General features: G+C 46.3%; 1 protein-coding gene and 1 non-coding gene across 4 annotated transcripts in view; both read right to left on the bottom strand.

Moving 5' to 3' along the window:
* Positions 1-24,924, bottom strand: part of Crk (Crk proto-oncogene, adaptor protein) — a 229,105-nt gene that overhangs the window by 133,937 nt on the left and 70,244 nt on the right. For all 3 annotated transcript variants that reach the window (XM_075882870.1, XM_075882869.1, XM_037432281.2), the window contains exon 3: positions 16,517-16,670. In XM_075882870.1, the coding sequence (XP_075738985.1) occupies positions 16,517-16,670 (154 nt within the window). The remainder of the gene's footprint in view (positions 1-16,516; positions 16,671-24,924) is intronic.
* TRNAT-UGU (transfer RNA threonine (anticodon UGU)) lies at positions 23,335-23,406 on the bottom strand. Its single transcript has one exon. It is a non-coding gene; the product is annotated as a tRNA-Thr (tRNA).

Here is a 24,924-nt window from a genome sequence, read left to right as displayed (position 1 = left end):
GTTTTTGTAGTGCCCTCATTTGGGCGGCAAGCACGCATGCCTGCATACGAAAGAAATTAAAGACGGTGCTTGGCAGTGGCACATGAGGAGAAGGCTCGCTTACCCTGCTGGCATCGATTGTCATTCAGGTGTCTCCTTCCTTCGCTCCTGCGACGCAAGCCTACAAGTGGTGATCCAGGACGACGAGAACGACTGATCCGAACGCACCCTAAGCTGAACAAGCCTCTCGTCTGCAAGACGTCACGGCGGTGCAACTGCATGTCCCATCTTTCTGGCCCCAGAACCCGAAAACTTGGTTCCACTAGGTCGAGGCGCAATTATCGCTGTAACGAATCGCTTCGGAAAGGGCACGCTACTGCCGCGTCACCATAGTCCTTCCTACTAATGTTGTCAGTGAGCTTTCCGACGTCCACTCCAACCCCATCAGACACTACGCCATATCAGCACCTCAAGATCAAAGTGCTGGAGTGATTCATGCCATCGGAACACGTCCATCTTCAGCAGCTCTTTGCAGAGAAAAACCTTGTTGACAGGCGCCCCTTTCAACTACTGTGCCGAATGCGACAGCTCCTTGGGGAGCACGACGTACCAGCCCACTCAGCGCTGCTTCATGCGCTCTTCCTCCAGCCAGTCTTTCTCAGCCAATCCGCCTCGTTCTCACGGCGGCCGGCAAGGTCAACCTTGACCGACTGGCGAAGCTCGCCGATCAGGTTCATGAAGCGACCGAGGTGCACACATCCCTGTTCGTGGCCGGGAAACGCTCGCCGGGATCACTGACGGCGGTGTGTGATCTCCCTTCACGTCCCAGCCGCTTCTTCATGGTAACAGACCAGCTATCCGGCACCAGGTTCTTTATAGATACGGGCGCGGAAATAAGCGTTGTGCCCCCAACTAAGGCTGATTGTTTGAAGCCACCCGAGCAGTCGCTTTGTGCTGCCAACGCATCTATGATAGAGACGTATGGACTCCGATCTCTCACTCTTGACTTTGGCCTCCACCACATTTTCCGGTGGGTTTTCGTCATCGCAGACATGGTTCAACCAGTCATCGGTTCGGACTTCCTCTTATACTTCGAATTGGACGTCAGCGTGCGCCGTCGCCGCCTCGTGGATGGTCAGACTCATCTCTCTATCTCTGGAGTGTTGTCTGACATTGCTCCTATGACCATTCACATGCTGATACCTTCCTCATTGTTTGAAAAAATCTTGGTGAGTTACCCGGAGTTAACCTAACGATACCATGCAATCCAACTCAGCCGCCTAGACATACGGTCCCACACCACATCGTCACCCATGGTCCACCAGTAGCCGCTCGACCACGCCGCCTCTTTTGAACTGCCTAGCGATTGCCAAATGGGAGTTTGACCACATGTTGCAGCTTGGCATTATACGCCCGTCGTCAAGCGCGTGGGCTTCTCTGCTGCATTTGGTGCCAAAGCGTGATCTCGGTGACTGGTGTCCTTGTGGTGACTATCGAGCGTTGAACGTCAAGACTGTCCACGACAGCTATCCCCTACCTCACATCCAGGATTTAACATCACGCCTGGACGGCTGCACCATTTTCAGCAAAGTGGACCTTGTTAAGGCGTCCCACCAGATTCCCGTCGAGCCCGCTGACATACCGAAGACCACAATCACTACACCTTTTGGTTTGTTTGAATACGTGCGGATGCCTTTTGGACTGCACAATTCAGCTCAGACCTTTTAGCGGTTCATTTCAGAGGTCACACGAGGCCTCCTTACTGTGTTTGAGTACCTTGATGATGTCCTCATCGCCAGCCGGATGCCTCAAGAACATGAGCAGCATCTCCGTGCTCTGTTTCAACGCGTACAGCAGTACGGTCTCGTTGTGAATTCTTCGAAGTTTATTTTCGACGCATCTGAGCTCGAGTTTGTGGGCCAAGTGGTTGTCCTCTCTTCTTTTCTGTTTATTCATGCACTTGAACTGACAGTTATACCATGCATATCCAACTAGCCTAACTTTCGATTCTGTTGCATCACATATCAGCAAAGGGTACACGCCCACTGCGGTCCAACGTCAAAGCAATCCAGGAGTATCCTCAGTCTACAACACACATATTCCTGGGCCTTGTCAATTTCTTCAGGTGTTTCATACAACACTGCGCAGATCTGCTTCGACTACTCACTGACCTCTTTTGTTCACCCGCCGGCCATTCCTCTGCCATTCCTTAATTGCCAGAAGCACAGGCTGTCTTTTCTGCCACCAAGCAAGCGGACACAAACACTGTGCTTATTCATCGGCGCAACAACGCTTTTACTCGAATGATCGTATACGCATCCAGTGTGGCCGTTGGAGCTCTCTTGCGACAGTGCATTAACTCCAAGTGGAGACCCTTATCCTTTTAATCTCAGAAGTTACATGCTGCTGAGACCCGCTTCAGTGTCTTCGGCCGAGAGCTACTAGCCATCTACTCTGCTATGCAGCACTTCCGCCATTTTCTAGAAGGATGCTTGTTTTACGTGGTGACAGATCAGTGCCACTGACGTATGTTTTTCGCACAAACTCATCCAAGTACGTGCCCCGTGAACTCCGCCCATACCGCTTATATCTCATAATTCACGACTGATATCCGCAACGTGAAAGGCGTCGACAACATCGCCGCGAATGCCCTTTCTCGTAAAGCCGCGGTTAACTCTCCATCTCCAACCGTCGACTGCACCTTATTTTCCTCCGCACAGCAGAATGATGAAGAGCTCACGGTTTTTCGGAAGAGCCGTCGTTCACTCCGACTACGCCTGGTGCCGCATCCACTATCAACTGAGCCATTGTAGTACAATGTCTCAGCTGAACTTCCCCGACCTTTCGTTCCTGCTTCATTACGTCACACCATTTTTCACTCCTTACACGACACATACCACCCCGGCATTCAGGCTATTCAGCGTCTTCTCACCCAGCGCTATGTGTGGCCGGGTATCAACAGTGATGTGCGTGCTTGGACGCGAACGTGCCTCCCCTGCCAAATGACAAAGGTGTCCCGTCACAACAACACACCTCCACAAACTTTCTTTCCACCCAGTCGCCGTTTCGACCATGTACATGTAGGCATTGTGGGCCCTCTACCAATGTCTCAGAGATACCGTTACATACTGACTATGGTCGACCGTTTCACACGCTGGCCAGAGGCTGTTCCCATTAAAGACATAAACACCGAGACAGTGGCCCGTGCTTTCATTTCTACGTGGGTATTTCGTTTTCGATGTCCTGGCGCCATGACAACAGACCGTGGACGTCGATTCGGGTCCATGCTGTTTACTTGCCTTAATCGCATCCTCGGAGCCAGACATTGCCGTACCCCTGTGTATCATCCTTGGGCCAACGGCACAGTGGAATGTCTTGACCGGCAACTAAAGACCGCCCTCACCACTTGCCTCAATAGGACCACCTGGGTTAATGCCTTGCCAGTGGTACTTCTAGGTTTACGGGCTGTCATCCAGGCAGACCTACAGTGCTCAGCCGCAGAGCTGGTGTATGAAAGTTCTCTGAGACTCCCCAGAGATTTCTTCATATCAACGCAGCTACCAGCCCGACCGCAAGAATTTCTACACCGCCTCCTGGACTGCGTGCAAAATCTCCGGCCTACTCCACCCTGATCTTCCAACAAGACAATATTTGTCCATCTGGATCTGGCCACAGCAACACATGTTTTCGTGCGCCACGACGCGTTCAAACTTCCTTTAATACCAGTCTACGACGGACCATTCGACGTCCTTAACCACACTCAGAAAACTGCTACTGTTCTTCATAATGGCCGCGAAGAGAGAGTCAGCTTGGACCGACTTAAACCGGCGTACCTGGAGACCACCATAAAAAGCCTTTTATCTACGTCTGGCCTCTCTTTGGACTGCCAAAAGCATGTAACATTTTAACTTCCAGTCTACACGGGGGGCCCTGTAGCGCCCTCGTTTGGGCGGTGCGCAAAGCGAGGAGCGCGCACCCGCAAACGGAAGAAAATAAAGACGGCGCTCAGCAGTGGCACGTGAGGCGAAGGCTCGCTTACCCTGCTGGCATCGATTGTCATTCAGGCGTCTCTTTCCTTCACTCCTGCCGTGTAAGCCTACATTTTCAAACACTTTTCTAAACTGTGCAATAGCTTTACTATTGCGATGGAAATTATATGGGCACACTAAATGTGTTTTTGTCGTTGTTGTCATGCCCCGTATGAATTGTAATTTTTGAAAGAAATATACTTTCTTAGTGCGCAGGAAATGTTTTCAGAAGGAAGATAGAGCAGAGAGATAGGACAGAGCGCACACTTACAACCAATTTTATTGCACAGATGGCGAGAATATATATACATTCAAGAGGGCGAGGAGATCATACACAAATGAAAGGACAAATGATGGCGCATGCGCCAGACCACCTTAATCCAACCTTGAAATGACAACCTAACTGAGAAGGTACTCATATTCATTATCCAAGAGATTGACGGACAGGCCACTTACACACTCAGTTCTTGCTTTGCAAATCAAAAAAAGCTTCATATATTTCATGTGCCCTCTTGTCCTTATACCTTGCCATTACTTGGCATTCATCAAACTTCGGTGTGCACCCACAATTTGCACAGTGACTTTTCAAGTGGCTGCCCACTGATTCGCGCATCATCAAGTGTGCGCTCTGTCCTATTTCTCGGCTCTATCTTCCTTCTGAAAACGTTCCCTGCGCACTAAGAAAGTATATTTCTTTCAAAAATACCATACCAACTAGCCTAAGTAGCCACTCTTTTGATGAATTGCAAATTGATAACATAGTCCTGAGTATCGTATATTCTATATGCGGGTAAAGGCCTTGTCACACATACTCATCGCCGCACATTGGTGCGTTGCTTTTCGACGCAATGTCGCACCCTCTCCCTTTGGGAGAGAGAGGGCCCACAACTACGCGAAGTTGCGCACTCTCTCTCTTCGTAAGGGGAGGTCACAGCGCCGCGGCAAAAAGCGACGTGCGGATGGGGATAGGTATGTGTGGTCAGGTCTTAAAAGTGTGCGAGCACAGGTGACGAACGTGGCTGACTTAGTCTATCTCCATCGCTCAAAGGGTGTGTGCGACAGCTTACTTCCGCCCAGGAGGCCTGTAGTCGAAATGGAGAGTTGACACCCTGCCCATCTCGAACGAAAAAAAAACAAAAAAACAGGGCGGGGGGGTGAGGGGGGTGGCGTCCTTCAAGCAACAACTTTCCAAGGGCATGGTTGTGGTTGCTGGCATGCACGCTAGCTGAGCTCGGCAGCCATAAGTGAGCAGCTTGCATACACTTCTACATGCTGCCCTTGAAAAGGTCATATTCTCTGATACACCATCATACTGTAGAGTTATGAAACATCGGATTCCAAAAGTTATCTGCTAGCCTCACTTCGTATAAAATTAAAATTTGCTGCTATGACATTCATTGCTTCTCCCTTGTGGTGCAACTATGACTTTTTAGTAATGTACAGCCACTCCCTTCTTTTTTTTTACACCTGGACGCACGAGCCTAAAGTACCGAGTCAATAAGCGTGAAGCACAGCGGCCAAATGAACGAGAATACATGTATGCGCTCGATTAGCTGTCATGTGCATCCGTCTTCGCCAGGCTGTTTCGGGAACCGGACACTACCCCCGCTTCTTTTGAGCACCGTTACTGACATCCCTTTTTTTCATTTCCCAAACACTGCCATCAAGTTATAAAACAACAGTTTCACCGGAAGGGCAAAGCAATGAATGCGAGAGAAGCAGATTGTGAGGCTAGCAGCCTGCTCTTTGAGATCCAATACCCCGTAGCTACAAAATGCTGGTAAAAAAATAAAACAGCCAGGCAAGGCTCTTCGCCCAGTTTCTTCGCATTCAGAGCGCAGCACTTAGAAGGGTTGATGAGCCTTTCGTGCTGATGCCTGCCGTGATCGTGCACACATAGCGATCACAACCGGGTCCTTAGATTAAAAAATTCACGGCTGCTGCTCGAATACCGTAATTACTCGAATCTAACGCGCACCTTTTTTCCGGTTAAGCGAGTTCATAAGTCGCATGCGCGTTAGAATCGAGTACGAACAAAAAAATTACGATCAATCTATTGCCATCGGCAAATCCAAAATGGCCGCCCCCTACGTGTGTCGGCATGGCGCGTCGGCCATTTCCGCCTGTGTTTCCCATGTGCGGCACTTCGTACGTGTGCTGAGGAGTTTGTCATCTAGTAATGCATTAGCATCGACGGCGTGGAAGGGCCAACTCCAAAAACTCGAGTGCACCACGATGCCGCTTTTAAAAGAAAAGTCATTGCGTGTGCAGAAACGGATGGAAATCAGGCCGCATCGCGGTCATTCGGAGTTCCCGAAACGTGCGTGCGGGACCGGCGGAAACAAAAGCAGAGGATTGTCGACAGCAAAGCTTCACGCAAAGGCTTCAGTGGACCACAGCAAGGTCGGTTTCCGCAAATAAAGAGCTGCTTGGCGAGTATGTGCTTGAGCAGCGAGCGGCACAGTTGCCCGTGACGACAGAAATGCTCCAAGTGCGGGCTATGCAATCAGTCTTAGAAAAAGGTCTACTGCGGAGCCAGTTTAAAGCGAGCAGGTGCTGGCTAACTAACTTTATGAACAGGAAAGGCTTTTCCCTCCGAAGGAAAACATGCATATGCGAAAAGTTTCGCGGTGGAGTACGATGAAAAGCTTCACAGTTTTCAGAGGTTCGTCTCAAACTTGCAGCGCAACAACGGCTACCTGCTTGAGGAAATCGAGAATGCCGATCAGACGCCTCTTTACTACGACATGCCTGGCACCACAACCATCAAGAAGAAGGGGGCGAAGCAAGTTCGCGTGCCGACATCGGTCCACGGTAAAACTACAGTGATGGCAATGCTCTGTTACACGTCAGATGGGCACAAGCTTCGCCCATACCTCATATTTAAATGGAAGACGCTCCCGAAAGGAGTTGTTTTTTTCGAGTGGTGTGATCGTGCGGGCCAGCGAGAAAAATGCGCGTTGCAATCGATGTCTTACTTTTTTTTTTTTTTTTTCGCGGTGGAAATCGGTGCGCGTTACAATCGAGGGCGCAGTAGAATCGAGTAAATACGGTAATCACAACATTTACAAAATCAAAACTATAACCATTTCGATAAAAGTTAAAAAATGATGTTCCAGCCATATTTTCGAGCACATTGCTTGATGGCTTTCACACTTTGCCACTAAATTCTGGCATTGCAGCACAATATGACGGTGAAAAATGACTTTGGTGCACCAGCGCTGGTCTGGCGCAGATTGGCGTAAGTGGCACAGTTCTACTCCTGCTGGCACCCCTCCATTGCAGTGAAGCCACCTTTATAAAAAGTTACGAACTATTATACAACTGGCTAGCCATAATTGTGAGTATTAGTAGGTAGACCTGACACCAGATTCATAACCACTGATTATTACTATATCAGATGGGAAGCATTCCTTTGACTAGTCTGTGTACCGCTGTCCCTCCATACGAACACGCCACAGGGGTTGGGATGATGCCAAGTTGGGCCCACCGCTCCTGCGCGTTGACGTCACACTCCCCATGCAGTGCATGCCGACGTCACTCCCGTACTCGCCTGCCACACGCTCGCCGCCGCGCCCGCAGCTGCCGCCTTGTCCATTCGCCTGCAACACGTGCTGCAACCACAGCTCACTACACCTCCAACTCATCAGTTCACATGTAATAAACCTGATGCGCCTAACGTGTGCGTTGAAACATGTTTGTACATGTCCCCTACAAGACCAATGCCAGCCATTGCTTCAAACGAATCTTCCAGCGCTCACCACAGCATCGGTGTTAGTGCCTTTCAACCCGCGACGCCACCCATGCACAACACTGCTGCTTCGTATTCCATCAGGGTTCCCTTGAGGGACATGGTCAAAATTTTTTTTGTTTACCAGTTTAAATTACTGCTCCGAACCCTTCCCCCCCCCCCCCCCAAAAAAAAAAATGATATACAGTCTTAAAGGGCCCCTTACTAGAATTGACAATTTTGAGTTGACGAGCACAAGGCATACATAGGACGATCACGATCACATCTGTCAAAATTTGTAACACTTCGCACCACAAAAATGGGTCAAATTTCAAGGCGAATCACTTGCCATTTTTTTCGTGGGCGCAAGCCGACAAAATGAGGGCATGACATAGATGTAGGAATTGCCCTACATAGCGCAGTGACATCGGCCCTCTACATAAACGAATGTGCTCTGACGTCACCTACAATAATAGCACGTGACAGAGCAAAAATTATTTTGCACTACATATGTAGTTCATGTAAATTTTTTGCTTGAATAGATTAACAAAGGTCAAGATAAATAATGCGACAGGAAAAGGGAAATGTGCACATCTTTTTCAGTTTTCCCTGGTCAATTGCAGCATGATGCGGGGCTAATGTTCCTGCATTCAGTCCCTGCGGTTAGCGCATTGAGCAGATGCCAGCCCTAGAAACGAAATTATTGATCCTGTGTGTTCAAGCACTCAATATGCTCATTTATTCAATTACATCTCTGCCAGCATTTCCAAATGGGCACGCACCGAGGCATCCATTAGCAGAAACAGGCAGTAGACCCCAAAATAACACTGCTTGACAAAACGACGCTGCTCGTGTCCTCGGGGGTCTGGCTTGCTTGTGGACGTCAGGCACACATTACCATTGCTCGCAAGCTGGAGAGGATAGAAAACATATTTGGCTTGTGAAGGCTACATGGGAGCAAGCAGCAAAGTTTTCAAGTTCACCTCCTCTCATCCTGGTTTCGCGCCGCTTAAAAATACTGGTTTTCTCAGCTTGTAATGAACCCATACATACCCGCTCTTATGTGCCACAGGGGATGCGAGATGGGAGATGGCGGTACTTGGAGTGCTAACTAGATGGACGCACTGCTAGAGCGGGTATGTGCCACAGGGGATGCGAGATGGGAGATGGTGGTACTTGGAGTGTTCCCTAGATGGACGCACGGACGGACGGACAGACAGACTAGCAGATGGACGGACAAATGGACGCACGAACAGACAGACAGATGGATGGACGGACTCTTGGATGAACACATGGACAAACAGATACATGGATAGACGCACGGATTTTCGCGCAGACGGATGGAAGCAAGAACAAACGAACGAACGGATTCACGGAAGAGCTGACGAACGCTTCGTCCCAATCATCATTCACTCGGTAGATATGCTGTGATTTTTTTTGCGTCTGCGTCTGCCTCGATTTTGCCCGCAGCATTTGTCGAAAGCATTGTCACTTTAACTGGTCGAATGTTGAACACACGTGCACTTTCGGAGTTCTATCAGTTACGTCGTCTCCACATCGTGTCAAAAGCGACCGCGGTTTCGTCCCCAGCGGTTGTGGCAAATGACAACCGCAGTTCTCACAGTGCGTGCGCTGGCTTTCGAAGGTTCGAGCACGCTGTTCTTGGCCCTCGTTCCACATTTCGGCGCTAAAGTTTGTACGATCCACCATGAAGAGGAAAAGAGCTCGGAACATCCGAATTTCGACCCAATGAACATTTGCTTACAATGGCCATTCATTTATTTCGTTCACAATAAGGTGCGATGGATTAGCGAAAAACCTAGATTAGGCTGCATTTTTGTCAATGTGGCCAGATGACACATGAATTTCAATTTCTGAAGGATTTTCCTAACAACCATACAAACGTAAGAACTGGTCGAAATCCAGGACACTTGGCGAGTATGTCTATCTGCCACATAAAGGAGGCCGCAATGTCGATTTGGAATGCTCAGGAAGTTCAAGGATTTTTAAGGACAGGAAAAAGTTCTATTACTTTCAAGGGCCTTAAAAATGCATTTTTTCAAATTCAAGGGTTTTCAAAGTTTTTAAGGACCTGTACCCACCCTGCAAATTTTCGCTTCAGAATAGATTCGCGGCTTTAAACGACGTGACCGAAGTTATCTGACACAATGAACGATAATCAAACTACTCTCATTAAGAAGTGTGGAATGGGAGGTGGAGGTACAACCACTAGGCAGGACACTTGAAAACTGTCCCAGGAGATGAAAAATCTAATTAAGAGACGTCAAACCACGTAAGCCTCAATTGTCACACAATTGAGGCTTACGTGGGCCTTGCAGCAGCAGCGGCAACAACATGCTCAGAAACCCGTTCCACTTTATACTTCAGGTGGCAACCATCCTACTGGGCTGCATCGATACCAGCTGGTGCTGCGTTGGAGGGGGATCGTCTAGCGTGATGGTGCTGCGCAGTCTTCAGCCGTACATCGCCGCACGTGGAATGTTCCCTCGCGTCGACGCTTATGCTGATCCCTTCGTCACTGCACTAACATATCGGCCGACGTCGGTGACATCATTCCACGTGACTGAGAGCGTCCCTATAAAAGCAGTGCCTGGACTATGCTTCGACAGTGGGCCTTGCAGCAGCAGCGGCAACAACATGCTCAGAAACCCGTTCCACTTTATACTTCAGGTTGGTGTTTATCACCCTGACGGGTGTTATCGTAGCGATGACCGCTTTTTGCTGTTACTGCCTTGCCCACTGTGCCTGAAATGTTTTTTTGGTTGCGTGAGTGTTTTAACGAAAGATCTACTAGATTGCGGCGATATAGAATCAAATCCTGGCCCTACAGAAAAAGAAATGCTGCGTGATTTGTTAGCCGGCCAGGGTAAAATGCAGTCTTCGATTGATGCCATCACGGTATCCCAGGCAGACATTGAGCGAAAAATGTCTGCTCTGGCAGACCGAGTTGATGGTATAGAAAAACAGCTGTCGACAATGAACGCATTGTCAGGAACAGTAAAAGAACTTGAGGCAAATAATGTGAAATTGTCAAAGCAGCTTACAACACTTGAAGCAAAAATAGATGAGCTTGAAAACAGAGGACGCAGGAATAACCTGATAATATACGGTCTAACTGAGATACGCACCGAGACTACGGAAACACTCACAAAGGCCGTAAGTGACGAAGTTTTCCAACTCAAACTTGGCGTATCAGTCAATGGTATTGAGAGAATCCACAGACTAGGTCAAAAGGCTGAGAACAAAGTACGACCGGTTATAATAAATTTCCTGGATCATCGCGAAAAGGTGTCTATCCTGAAGGCAGCCTATAAATTAAAGAACAGTGACCTATCCATATCTGAAGACTTTTCTAGGCGAGTTAGAGATATCAGGAGGCAATTATGGCAAACATCAACTACCGAAAGGGCCAAAGGCGCGAAAGTCAAGCTCTCGTACGACAAACTAATTCTTGATGGGGTAACGTATGGGTGGGACGACATTAAAAAATCCCGTTACCGCATTAAGAACAAAATTAGAAACTGACAAAGCATCCCACATGACACCTCGCTTAAAATTCTGAATATTAATTGCCGAAGTGTTGTAAACAAGGCTGTTGAGTTAGAAGGGGTTCTGCTCTCACAGAATCCTGACATAGCCTTCCTAACTGAAACATGGTTAACAGATTCGATCTATGACAGCGAAGTGTTTCCACCGGGTTTCAGTGCATATAGAAAGGATCGCAGCTCGAAAGGAGGAGGTGTATGTATTCTGTTTAAAAAGGGGTTAAAATTAATTAAAATGCCAGATGTGCCTAATGCCGAATGTATCTTTTGTAAGGTCAATCATGGTAACACTAGATATGTATTGGGTGCTTTATACAGATCCCCTGGTTCTTCAGTCAATATTATCGATGAGCTAAAAAAATATATGGAAAATTATGTAAAGCCGGGTGACCGAATAATCTTGGCAGGTGACTTTAATCTGCCAGGTGTTGATTGGCCAACAATGACACACATTAGTCACTGCGATGCTTCCGCAGATACCATGATAGACATTGCCTTTCAACATGATTTATCACAGGTAGTTGAAAGTTACACAAGGATTCAAGGCAGCTCGAAATCAATTCTAGACCTTGTCTTTGTTTCTGAAAATATAACACATGATTGCGTTTGTGACATTGTCCCCGGTATTTCCGATCCCCTTGCTGTAGTGCTAACCGTGTCAAATCTTTCTGTCAGTGAAAAACCCAAGGTGACTACTTTTTATAACTTTCGTAAAGCCGATGATGAGTCGATACTCGATATCCTTTCTTTTCATTTTGATGATTTTGCCGATAGTGATGATAGTGTAAATGATCTTTGGATTAAGTTTACGGGCATTGTAAGCAAAAGTATTGAGCGTTATGTCCCAACCACGTGTAAAAAGCCCAGAACCAAGAACCCGTGGATAACTAGGGAGACATTGAAATTGAGAAGGAAGGTAAAGCGATTAAAAAAGAAAAGTAAAACTTATTGTGCTGATTTCAGTTGTCAAGAAAGAATTGCAGAATTGACATCTCAAATTAAACTTAAGGTTATTTCAGATAAAAAGCATTACTTTGGTGAGTCCTTACCTAGCTTCATTACTTCATCGCCAGAGAAGTTTTGGAGAACAATTTCTCCTAAGTCAAATGAATGCGAAATATTTGATGACAATGGCAGAGAGATAAGTGATCATGAATCAATCGCGAACCTTTTTAATGAACACTTCAGATCTGTTTACACTGAAGACAATGGTACCTTGCCAACTTTTGATGTCTCCTTACCTCCCATGTCTGATGTTGTTATCTCGGAAAGGGGTATCTTAAACATGTTACTGAAACTAGACACGAAAAAATCACCTGGCCCTGATTGCATACCCAATGACTTTTTAAAAAGGTATGCAGAATGGACATCAAAGTATTTGTACGTGCTGTTCTGTAAATCATTACTCGATGGTGAACTACCGCATGATTGGATAACTGCCCGAATTAAACCATTACACAAAAAGGGAAACAAAAACCAGGTCGGTAACTATAGACCAATTTCATTAACTTCCACATGTTGCAAAATATTAGAACATATAATACACAATCATATCGTAGAGTTTCTCAACAAACACAATTTCTTAACTAGACATCAGCACGGATTTAGAAAAGGTTTTTCAACCTGCACTCAGCTAGTTGAAACCGTACATGACTTTGCGAAAAGTATTAACCACGGCAAACAATTAGATGCTATTTTTATGGACTTCGCCAAAGCCTTCGATAAGGTTTCCCACAAAAAATTACTTTTTAAATTAGAGAAAATACTTAAAAACAAAAAGTTAATGGGCTGGCTCTCTTTCTACCTAACTAAACGACAACAACTTGTTTCTTTTCGCGATTGCAACTCAAAATATGTAATGGTTGGTTCTGGCGTTCCCCAGGGCTCAGTTCTAGGGCCTCTACTGTTTCTTTTGTTCATTAATGATATTGTAGAACAAATTCCTGTTAAAGTGAAACTTTACGCAGATGACTGTGTTTTGTACTCTGAGGTTCATAGCACATCCGACCAACTTCTGTTAAATCAGGCATTTCAAAAAGTAGCCTCCTGGTGCGAGGAATGGCAGATGGTCATTAACTTTGATAAAACTGTTTTTATGCGAATTACACACATGAAAAAACCTTTGCATTTCAGATACAATGCTAACAACACCTTTTTGACTGAAGTCACTAATTATAAGTACTTGGGGCTTTACATATCGAATTATCTCTGCTGGAACAAACACATTACACATGTAACGGCCAATGCAACTTACAAACTGTTTTTTCTATGTCGTGCTCTCAAACTATCCACTCCTTCTGTCCGCCTTTTAGCGTACAAATCAATTGTTTTACCAATAATAGATTACGCCGCTATTATATGGGATCCTTTTACTAAGACTAACATTAACAAATTAGAAAAAGTGCGAAAAAGAGCAGTTCGTTTTGTCTACAATAATTTTTCGAGGACTTCTGTTACTGACCTATTAAGCAGAGCTCAACTTTCACCTTTATCATTAAGATACCGTAACTCAAGGCTTAAGTTTCTGTACCAACTAATTAACAGCCAATATCAAGTAGACATAGCCGATATTTTTTCTTTTTCTTCTGGCTACTCTACCAGACAGAGACATGACCTCACCATAACCCCCTTTCCCACACGCAATAATTGCTTTAAGTATTCATTTTTTCCTCGCACCATAGTCGAGTGGAACAAACTAACTAATGCAATTGTTTCAGCACCCTCATTGGCATTGTTTTCCTCGGAATTAGAAAGTGCACTAACCAGTTGAATTGTTGAATAGCATTACATACCACTGTACATGCTTGTATAATTGTAGTCTCCTATTTTTTATTGTATGTTATTGCCAGTTGAAGTTTGTATTTGCCCTATACACATTGTATAACCTGTATATATTATGTCATTGTACTTGCCATTTGTTCATGACTAACTTCATGTACCACCCTGCTAAAATCACCAAATGGTGATTGCAGTATCTGTAAATAAAAAAAATAAAAAAAATAGAGCTGGCGGAGCTTTCAAAGTTGATCAATAGGCGTAAGGTAGCCAATAGAAGGTATAACATGAAAAGAATTGAGCAAGCTATAAAAATCGCAACAAGATTAAAAGCTGCCAAGGCAAACCTGTGCATAGACAAAAAACGAATGTATGCATTATGGGACAAGGAAGGCAATGTCATAACCAATATATACAGAATAGTTGAGGTGGTGGAGAAGTTCGACAGATATTTTACAGATATTTGTACCCAGAGAAACCAGACATCCCACCAGTAACAATAGGGGAAGAACGCCATAGAAGGAATGCAGAGGCAGAGCCGCTGGTGAGGATAAGGTATTAACGGACTTTCTAAAAGATGGCACATAAATTGTGTTAGAAAATCTGGACACCTTATATCTGAAGTGTCTCGTGACAGGAAGGCTACCAGAATCTTCAAAGAACGGCAACATTGCCTTAATCCACGAGAAAGAAGACATCACGAACTTGAAAAATTACAGGCCGATCAGCTTACTGTCCATTCTTTACAAACTATTCACAAAAATATTAGCAAATATAATTAGGGCAACATTAGGGTTCAATCAATTAAAGGACCAAGCAGGATCTCATACAGGCTACTTAACAATAGACCATATTAGTACTATCAATCAGGCGATAGAGAAATGCACAGAGTACAACCAACCTCTATACATAGCATGCCGAAAGTTATAACGCGAGAACAAAACAATGACACAGAGACAAGAAGGACACGAAGGACACGAGCGCTAACTTCCGGCTGAGTTTATTGCGCAGAGCACGAAAATATATAGAGGAGACAGTAACCATGTGACAAAAACCATATGGCACAAAGAGCGAAACATGAGTAAGAGAAAACCAAAACAAAAAACAAAAGCACAGAAAAAGGTAAAGATAATATAACTACTTGCGCGCACCTAAACCTTCGAGGAACTTTAGTTCTTTCTCGGACAGAGACACGGAGGGCTTGCTAATGCAAGACACCTGTTCGCGAGCCATCTTCGCGGCCTCGACAATGACTCGGTTGCGCTCATCTTTGTGCTTGTACAGCGTTGCTGTGTCCTTGAAAAGGGGCACACAGTTGCACTCAGTGCAGTGCTGAGCAAGAAAACCATCTTTCCCCTTTCTAACATTGTCAGCGTGTTCTCTCAGCCGATCGTTCAGACACCTTCCGGTAGTTCCGACATGACAAGCACCGCACGAAAGGGGGGTCCTATAGACAACTTTCCGGGAGCCTGCCGCATACCTGTTTCTATGTTGAACTCCGCATTCCATTGATGACTGCGTCTTCAAGGGGTTTGTCGATTTGGTGAGGCTGATTAATTTGAAGGGTGCCGAGAACAGGACACGAACTCCAACTCGTTTTCTGATTTTCTTGAGCCTGTGTGATATCTGGTGTTAGTATGGAATCACAGCTATCCTTTCACGCTCTGTATCCGTGTTGCTCGGATTCTGTCGCTGCCTCTGCTCTGCCTTATTAGTACGCAGGATAGTCTCAGCAACAAAAGCGATAAACACCTCGGGGAAACCCGAAGCCTTAAGCCGGGAAACTTGAGCTTTAAAGCTCGCAGAGATATTGTGGGTGCTCGACCTATTTAAGGCATTCTCAAGACAGGTTCGTGCTATGCCTCGCTTAACTAACTTGCTGTGAGCGGAAGGAAGTAAAGGGTTCTGTGCACATGGTTCATAACACCAACAGATGTGCTGTGAGCTAAAAAACACTCTTAAATCCAAAAAGCGTAACTTGTCATTTTCTGGCATTTCATGTGTGAACATGTATATCTCTGTAATGGAATGCCCTCCCTTCACGTATAGCCCTCATCACTGACATTCCTCAATTTAAGGCTGCCGTTCAAGATCATCTTTCAAGTCATGAAATATAATCTGACCCACCAGTTTTTTTCTGTTGGCCCACCCCTCATGTAATTTCCCATGTGGGACTTTTGAGGTATCAAGAATAAATGAGTAAAAGGAACCTTTCCCCACCTTTCATCTGTTTTGGTCTACAACTAAGAGAAGCAAAGCTGAAGCAAAGGTTAAACAAAAAACAGCCCAAAGTGCCGCGAGAAAAGATGTGCATAAGTCGATGTCAGAAGAACTTGTTGAGCAGCACCCGATGAAGAAACGCAGCGGCTTCATTTCAGAGCAATAATAAAAGCTGTTTTGCAACCCTCCAATGACCACTCCACCTCCATAAAACTTACCGGCCTGACGAGTGGTGTGGTATCCAGGTAGTGCAGCTTGTAGAAGTTGAGCAGGGACGGTATGTCGGGGAACATCTGGTCACCAATGCGGAACCGGGTCTGCTCCATCTGGGTCACCCGGTTTACGATGTAGTGGCTCACCTTGTTCTCTTCCCTGCAAGATGCCATAAACTTGTAGACATGGCCACCCCTATCGTAAGACACCACAAAGAAGCTTGCAGGCAAAACAACGTTCATAATTGGGCCGCACACTGATGAAAACTAGATTAGCACTGGCCTACCAAGTGAAAATTTATTTGAAAAAAGGCATATATATAAATGTATACATAAAAACATGCGCCACGCAAGATTACATGTGATCGATGAAACACATTTTTTTCTCGGATAATGCAGCAGATGGCAGGCTAATGCAATTGCCAACACACTTCGCCATGTGGTAGGCCTCCACAATCTCATGTGTCCATTGATTATGATGGCAATCGATGATTGAAGTCTGCTCAAAAAAAGGAGTGCAACCACACTCACAGCAATGACTAACGAGGCGAGACGATACCTCACCCTTTAAAGGGACACTAAAGTCAAATGACAATTTTCATCAGAGTGAAAGCTCAATGTATGACATCTAAAATGACAATATTATCAACAGCAGTGCCCTACTTACTGAGAAATTAAGGTATATACGCAAGAACACAAGCGCCCCAGTAGGAAATTCTCAAAATAATCTCGATGACATCAGATGGACCGTCTACATATAATCACTAGTAATCAATCTAACTGCACTAAATAAAGAACCTTCCGTGCATCAAGAGATGCAATAAAATGCTGCTTGTTCATTTCAGTTTTATTCATGGAAAAAAGAACCTCCGAACGTTACTATGGGGAATGGCGCGAGTGGTTCAAAAATTCCATTTTTGCTTGGTTACACGGGACAGGTGGTGCCACCTAGCGTGGCGCAGTTGAAACAAAAGCGTCTGCAATCTCGAAGGCAATGACGGAAAATTATTCGATGGCCATTGTTACTACTGTGGTTCCCGCTGCTTTCAGTCTGCTGCTACTAGCGCAGTAAAGCAGGGCAACGTTGTGCATGACCACAGAGACGCGAGTTAGTGCAGTCGGTCCGTTTCTTGAGGTGGGTAATTTGAAGTGTGCTAACCCTATGCGAAGCACTGAAACGCGACTTTATTTAAAAATAGGCCCTTCACTGGCACAAAAGTAACACTACAAGGTTTCTGGACTACTATTTCAACAATCAACTTAAACTTCATAGTCCCGCAGCCTGATATTCATTATTTGCTGGTCTGCTCAATGCAGACACTGCCACACGTGTAAAAAATTTTATGAACTACACCGGTCGAACACGCAGTGTACTTCTCAATGTGCTTGATTGAGCAAGTGTTATCAACTGCCCTAGTATTACCTTTTAGGTGTCTTTGAAACTTGCCACATATGCTACCCAATTTATTTCCACTTGAAAAAACAATATCAACCCCATACTGCCCCCCCCCCCCTCGACTTTCTTCAGTCTATGTGAAATGGAATGGACATAGGGAATGACAGATAAATGCTTTCACTCACATTGAGAGGTTACTGGCTGGTTGGCAGACTGTGCATTACTTTTTACTCTTTTAGTAAACACTCAGAAGCTGAAACCAAAAAAGAAGTGAGAAAACCTGCTGTCTTAGGCCAATCAAACTGATTACGAAAACGCTCTTCCATGGCATGGAAACAAGAGTTTGCAACAGCTGAATGAAGACATGAGTTGACTGCACCATTTATAACCGGTTTTGAATGAGCAGATTTGAAGTTTAGGAGGGGCTTTGCCGATCTGGGAGCATATAAACAACAGACATGCGCATCCTGAATTCGCAAAGTTGGGTCAAAGAACTGAAGCTCGTCTTTTTCATTGGAAACTTCGCACGTGAACTATAGACCATGCCCCCTTTCTCTAAATGCTTTGAGAATGTTCACCTAACTATGAATGCTACTAACTCTATCCGAAAAAATCAGGTGATCATCCACATATATGAATACACATAATAAATTGGGTAGTCTATGTGGCAAAATTCAAAGATGCGTAAAAGAAAATACAAAGGCAGTTGATAACGCTAGCTCAATCAAGCACATTAAGTACACTGCGTGTTCGAACGGTACAGTTTATGAAATTCCTTACCCGTGCGACAGTGTCTGCATCGGACAGACTGGCAGATGCGTAAATATCAGGCTGTGGGAGCATGACAATTCCTTAAAGAGAGGTATCCTCTCACCTCATTAGTCATTGCCGTGAGTACAGTTGCACTCCTTTTTTTGGGCAGATTTCAATCATCGATCACCATCATAATCAATGGACACGTGAGATTGCGGAGGCGTACCACATGGTGAAGTGTCTTGGCAATTGCGTTAGCCAGCCATCTGTTGCATTATCCGAGCAAGAAATTCGTTTCATCAATCGGATGTATTCTTGCATGGTGCATGTTTTTTTTTGTATACATATATATATATGCTTTCCTTCAAATAAGTTTTCATTTGTTAGACCAGCGCTTGTCCTGTTTTCTGCTCTTGTATGTTCCCTTTTGTGCGCTGCCCAATTATACATAAGTTCCAACTCGCCCGCCTTTCAGTTCAACTACAAAACAGCGTTTCATTTAACATTGTAGTGACTTTGCTGCACCCTGGTATTCTCCTTGACCCTACATATGCTCAGAATTATGAGTGTTCTTACCTGTCACAACTTGCTCTGTCAGAACAGATTATGAATTTATAGTAGAGCTATTGAGGCCCATACAGGTGATGATAGCTATAAAGTCAAGTCAATGCTGCTTTTTTTAATCTATTTGAACAGGAATGCCTTAAGCAATAACTCTTTCTTGAGAAGTCTGACAAGTGTGAAAACTTCTTTTCATGCAGTACTTCTGCATTCCCACACCACCCTATTTTTTCAAAACCCAGTGATGTTACCGAGGTCTCCTAATTAGGAGAAGAAATTTTTGGAGCAGCAAAATGTTTTATTTCGGAGCACTTTGGAGCAGCAAAAGTTTCCATTCTGGGGCAATCTGGAGCAGCTAACTTCCCATCCTGGAGTAGAAGCAAGTTGCACTTACAAGTTGCACTTAAACGTAAACATTTTGACAGCAATCTGTCTGGCTGGGTAGAAAAGTTTAGAAAATTGAAATTGCTCCAGCCACAGTTCAATTAGAGCCCGACGTTTCGAGACCGACTCGGTCCCTTCCTCAGGGGGTGACTGTCTTGGTCATGGAAGTGTCGTCGCGTCGTGTTCTCTCACCACGGCTCCGGCTTTCCCTTTCCACCACGTTTCGGAGACCGTGAACGTACACCGAAGGCATTGTTCCCAGCGAGCGGTTCACGTTGGCAGGCGTATGCTGAATGTGCCAAGACTCGAGCAAGAGCCTCTTTCCCAAATTCCGTTCTGTTTCAATAACAGAATAACAACTTGTAAGTGCAACTTGTAAGTTGCACTTACAAGTTGCACTTACATTCAAGGACATGAAAAATTATTTTGGGGCTCCTTGTGAAGAGCTGGAAATATTTCGATTCATTGCAATTTCATGGAGCCAATCATCTTAGGAACACTCCCTAGTTTAGATTGTGGGGGTGCTAACACCCCCTGTAAAGTAGTTTGCACCTCGTGGTGCACGTGTTTCGCACATAACATGTTTCACACATAACAGCCGTCGAGCAATAGGTGTTGTGCTCGCAAGCTCTTATAATCACAACCATCATCATCATGGTTAGAACGGTAGCGCTGACGGTGACACCTGGCGGCAAGCCTGGGTGGCGGCAGATGAGAGAGAAGCGGTCCCCTTTGACGGGTGTCGGTTGGTGTGACCGATTGTCTCTAGCGGTGGGTCTGCAATGAACCGCAGGTCTTCTGCCGTGGGCCCTTGTGGTGAGTCAAGCGTTGATGAAGCCGCCTTGTGTGTGTTCTTGTGTTTGTTATGTTTTTGAGTTTTGTGGAATACTGTGTAAGGTTGTAACACGTGGACATCACAATTGATGCATATGAATTCGCCTGACAATATCGTCGATCTAAAAGCAGTTAAATAAATGTGTGTCGTTTGGTTAGTTTTGACCGCATCTATTTTGTCCGTGTTCCGAGAACACGTGTTCTGTGTCCGTGTTGTCGTTTTGCAACACTGCCAGCCCAACATGGAGCTCTCGGAGCATCGGAAATCAGTTTTCGTGGCTCGGAGCAGCCATTTTATTTAGCTGGGGTAGAGTAGGCCTAGCGGGACTTCCATTGCTAGCGTCGGCAGTGTGCTTTGTTCATAGTGAGGAGATTGGTTGTCGTGATGTGTTTGAACTTGTCGGCACGTTGAGTTTTTTTTCTGCTAGAAACGGTTTTTTTTTTTGTGTGTATGTGTGGTTGGTTTTAAAGAACATTGTTGAGTTGGTACACAAGCCATGTGGTCTGCGTCCTGGGGTGAGCAAAGCTTAGAGCCCATGGATTGTAGGCCAAGCCAGAAGCGAGTGAGTACGCAAGCCTCGTGGGTAGTCCGATTTTCTGTGAACAGCTTCTTTCATCTCTTTGGGCTCAGGGAGCTGGGCATCGTTGCTGTTTTGTCTTGCGGCTCAGTGCCAGGACGTCGTGCCACCGTCCGGTACTGTGGGCGCCCATCACTTGGTAAGCTGCTGTGTGCGGCGAGTAGGGCCACCTTACAGAGTGAATGTCTCCTTGCTGCTGCCTCTTCTGCACTTAGGCTGGGTGCTGGGTGGATGCCAGCTCTTGTCAAGCGACTCATTAGGCCTAAGGCTCAGTGCAGCCACCTATCGCACGTGGCATAACTAGGTGGATTGTGGCGTTGAGGTGTTGCACTCTGCTTCCCTCACTTTTTTTTTAACCTTGTGATGCACGAGTTAGGAAAAGCGACCTTTGTTTTATTTTAGCTGGGAGTCTCAGCCGCCGCCGATGCATCTGGTAGCAGTACTGACCATCGTACCATGTAGGCAGAGCCGGACGTTTCCTTCCCTATGCCCTACTGCATTGCTCTGTAGAGTGTTTTGAGTGTGCACAGCGGCTGACTGTCCTCTGGACATCATCATCGCCGTTGGCCAGGAATGCGGTCATGAGATCAGGCAATGAACATGCCTGGGACCTGCGCAACTGCCTGCCGCTCCGGCGCCCCCATGAGTGCTGATCACAACCAGAAGACGTGTCGGCGCAAGTGACGGTTCCTCACACCAACGGCATCAACCTTGCCGTTGGTCAGCCAAATTCATATACATCTTTCTTTCTGCCAATTTCCCTTTACAGTACTGCGTCAGAGTCCTGTATGTTGCTTGGCTTGTGCTAAACCTGAATTTTTGCTGTTTTAAAATTACCATAGATTTCAATGTACTGCTGAATGCTGAGAGCAGAAGGTCAACAAACACCCTTTCGAAACGCGCACTCGTGCTGTCACTTTCCGGCAACGCTTGTGTAACGTGATCTGTCACTTCTAAGTCAGAGCAGCCAGAAGTGCACCGAAACAGAGTTTGACGCTCGGAAAAAAACAAACTGAAGGTAATATGAACGCTGAAATTCTACCAACCAAACGCGCAGCCACTTTTCAGAGCACTCGTAAACTGTCCTGAGTAAAATAGAGGCACCAGGCACGAGCCGAACGCGCAGGCGCGGCGGCGGTGCACGTGCACCAGCCACATAGACGCAAGAGATTGGTCGGAGAAAGGCTCGTGTCACACGACCCGGGTGAGGAGGAATAATTCCAGAAGATGAGCTGGCACTGTTGGTTAGGACGCATAGCTGCAAAAACGTAAGAAACGAGCACCGCTACGGCGACGGAAGCAGCATGACCACCCGGTTCTCAGGATGTCGGCGTGAGAGGCTGCCCGGACTTGCCTCATCCTGCCCAGCAGTTCCTGGTCGGCTTTCAGCTCTCCTGTTTCACGGCAGGACGGCGACAGCCCACACCAGTTAGCAGAGCGATTTCGCCTTCAAGATGATTGATATGTGAGGTTTAACATCCCAAAACCACCATATGATTACGAGAGACATCATAATAGAGGGCTCCGGAATTTTCGCCCATCTGGGCTTCTTTAACGTGCACCCAAATCTGAACACACAGGCCTGCAACGTTTCAGCCTCGACTTGCCATCAAGAGAGTCCATGATGAGGCGAAGAAGACGACTCCGTCCGGGAAGCCGGCGACAATGACGATCAGCTCGTTCGGCTGGCTAGAGAAACTGGCTAGTGAAAGAGACAAATTTAAACTGGTTCTCAGACTACTTGGCTTGTACTCTTATTGGGGTAATCTTGCGTCCGTAAGTGTCTGTTTCGTCATCCTCAGACAACCTCAGAACCGCCGACATCCTCAGAACCAGGTAGTCATTCTGCTTCTGACGCGTTAGCGACGCTCGTTGTCCACGTTCTTGCTGCTCAGCGTCCTAAGCACACAGTGCGAGTTCATCCTCTGGGATTTTTCCTCCCGGCCTGGGTCCCATGCCACGAGACTTTCTGCAGCCTATCTCTTGCGCCTACGTGCCTGGTGCGCATGCCCTCGGGTGGCTCTTTTTCTTCTCCTGCACCAACGCAGTGCTTCCACGTTCGGCTCGTGCCTCGTGGCCTCTCCTTTACTCATGACAAAAACAGATTTTAGAAAAGGTAGCTGAAGGCACATTCTATATATATATATATATATATATATATATATATATATAAGGAAAGAAGTGTATACTTAAGGGCTCGTTTTTCTGTGTTTCTAGACAATATTATTGAGATCTAACAGACAATAATGCCAAAGAAAGTATAGGGGAAGATATTAGACCAAATTGTAATGTAAATATGAAGAAAAGTGGGTGAAAAGTGCCGTGGGCAGGTTCCGAACCTGCGACCTTCGAATGACACGTTCGATGCTCTACCACTGAGCTACCACGACAGCTATTCCCCGAGCCACTTTAATGGGTTTAAATGTGAATGAAACGTGGGAGTGTCAGTCAGCACCACCAGTAGCCATGGCGGCGAGTGTAGCACACTCTTTTGAGCCTATTTGGCGTCACGTAGCACGTGAACTTACTACGAGTGGGCAGCTGACCAATAGTCCCTCGTATACAACCTCAAGGCACTAAGTCTGCCAGTACGAGACCCTCGTTAATGAACTAAGGAAAGAAGTGTATACTTGAGGGCTTGTTTTTCTGTGTTTTTACACAATATTAATGAGATCTAACAGACAATAATGCCAAGGAAAGTATAGGGGAAGACATTAGACCAAATTGTAATGTAAATATTGTCACGCGGTTGTGACACACGCAGCACTTGAGAGGAAGCACACAGGAGTCAGGGCGATGTCGGGCGAACTGTTTATTGGGCAAACTTGTGCCCAGCAAAACAAGGCCAAACACAACTCACAGCAACAGCGGCGTGAACAGTCGTCGGTCGACGGAAAAAGACTGGCTAGTGGCGCACTGCGCCGGCTTTTTATACACGCGTCATATCGCGTTCTCGATTTATTTCTGGAGCTCCAGAAGTTACTAAAATGTGCGCGTCAAGCATGCAAAGTTTCAAGAATGATCCACACGGTTCCAGAGTGGCATGTAAGATAAACGCGGCCTGCGTTGCGCTTAACAGAAAGTGATAACAATGCTCCCCGCAAACAATCACAACGAGCGCGCGTGTCACTGGAAAGTGATAGCGGCTTTCTTCGTAAACCAAAAGAACCGCACGTGTCACTACCCCCCCCCTGAAAAAAAACATCGTCCCGATGCTAAAGACAGAACATAAGAGAGAGTACATGCAATAAATTACATTAACAATGCGTCACAGCTAATCAGCGCGCATAATAAGGTTTAAGTCGCACCACGTGTACGACTTCGGGTCGTGCACGGCGTCGTTGGGATGACGTTAAGCCATCGGGCACGACCTGATAGTCCAGCTCACCACGACGTCGGACTACCTTGTAGGGTCCAAAGTAGCGTCGCAAGAGCTTCTCAGACAATCCCCGTCGTCGTATCGGCGTCCAGACCCAGACAAGGTCGCCGGGTTGGTATTCGGTGTGGCGTCGTCGAAGGTTGTAGTGGCGCCTGTCGACCGTCTGTTGGCTCTTGATATGCAGGCGGGCTAGCTGTCGAGCTTCTTCAGCGCGATCCAGGTAGCTGGCGATGTCGAGGTCTTCTTCGTCGGTGCCGACCGGTAGCATGGCGTCAAGCGTCGTTGTTGGGCTCCGTCCGTAGACGAGCTTGTATGGAGCAAACTGCGTCGTTTCCTGCACGGCCGTGTTGTACGCGAAGGTTTCATACGGGAGTATGGCGTCCCACGTCTTGTGTTCGACGTCCACGTACATGGCCAGCATGTCGGCGATGGTCTTATTTAGACGCTCAGTGAGGCCATTCGTCTGTGGGTGGTACGCGGTGGTTCGGCGGTGGCTTGTCTGACTGTACCTCAAGATCGCCTCCGTTAG

This window comes from Rhipicephalus microplus, unplaced genomic scaffold (genome assembly GCF_043290135.1).
Source record: "Rhipicephalus microplus isolate Deutch F79 unplaced genomic scaffold, USDA_Rmic scaffold_14, whole genome shotgun sequence".
Taxonomy (NCBI): Eukaryota; Metazoa; Arthropoda; class Arachnida; order Ixodida; family Ixodidae; genus Rhipicephalus; species Rhipicephalus microplus.
Note: the sequence above shows the minus strand (reverse complement) of the source record. Positions and strands in the feature narration are given on the sequence as shown.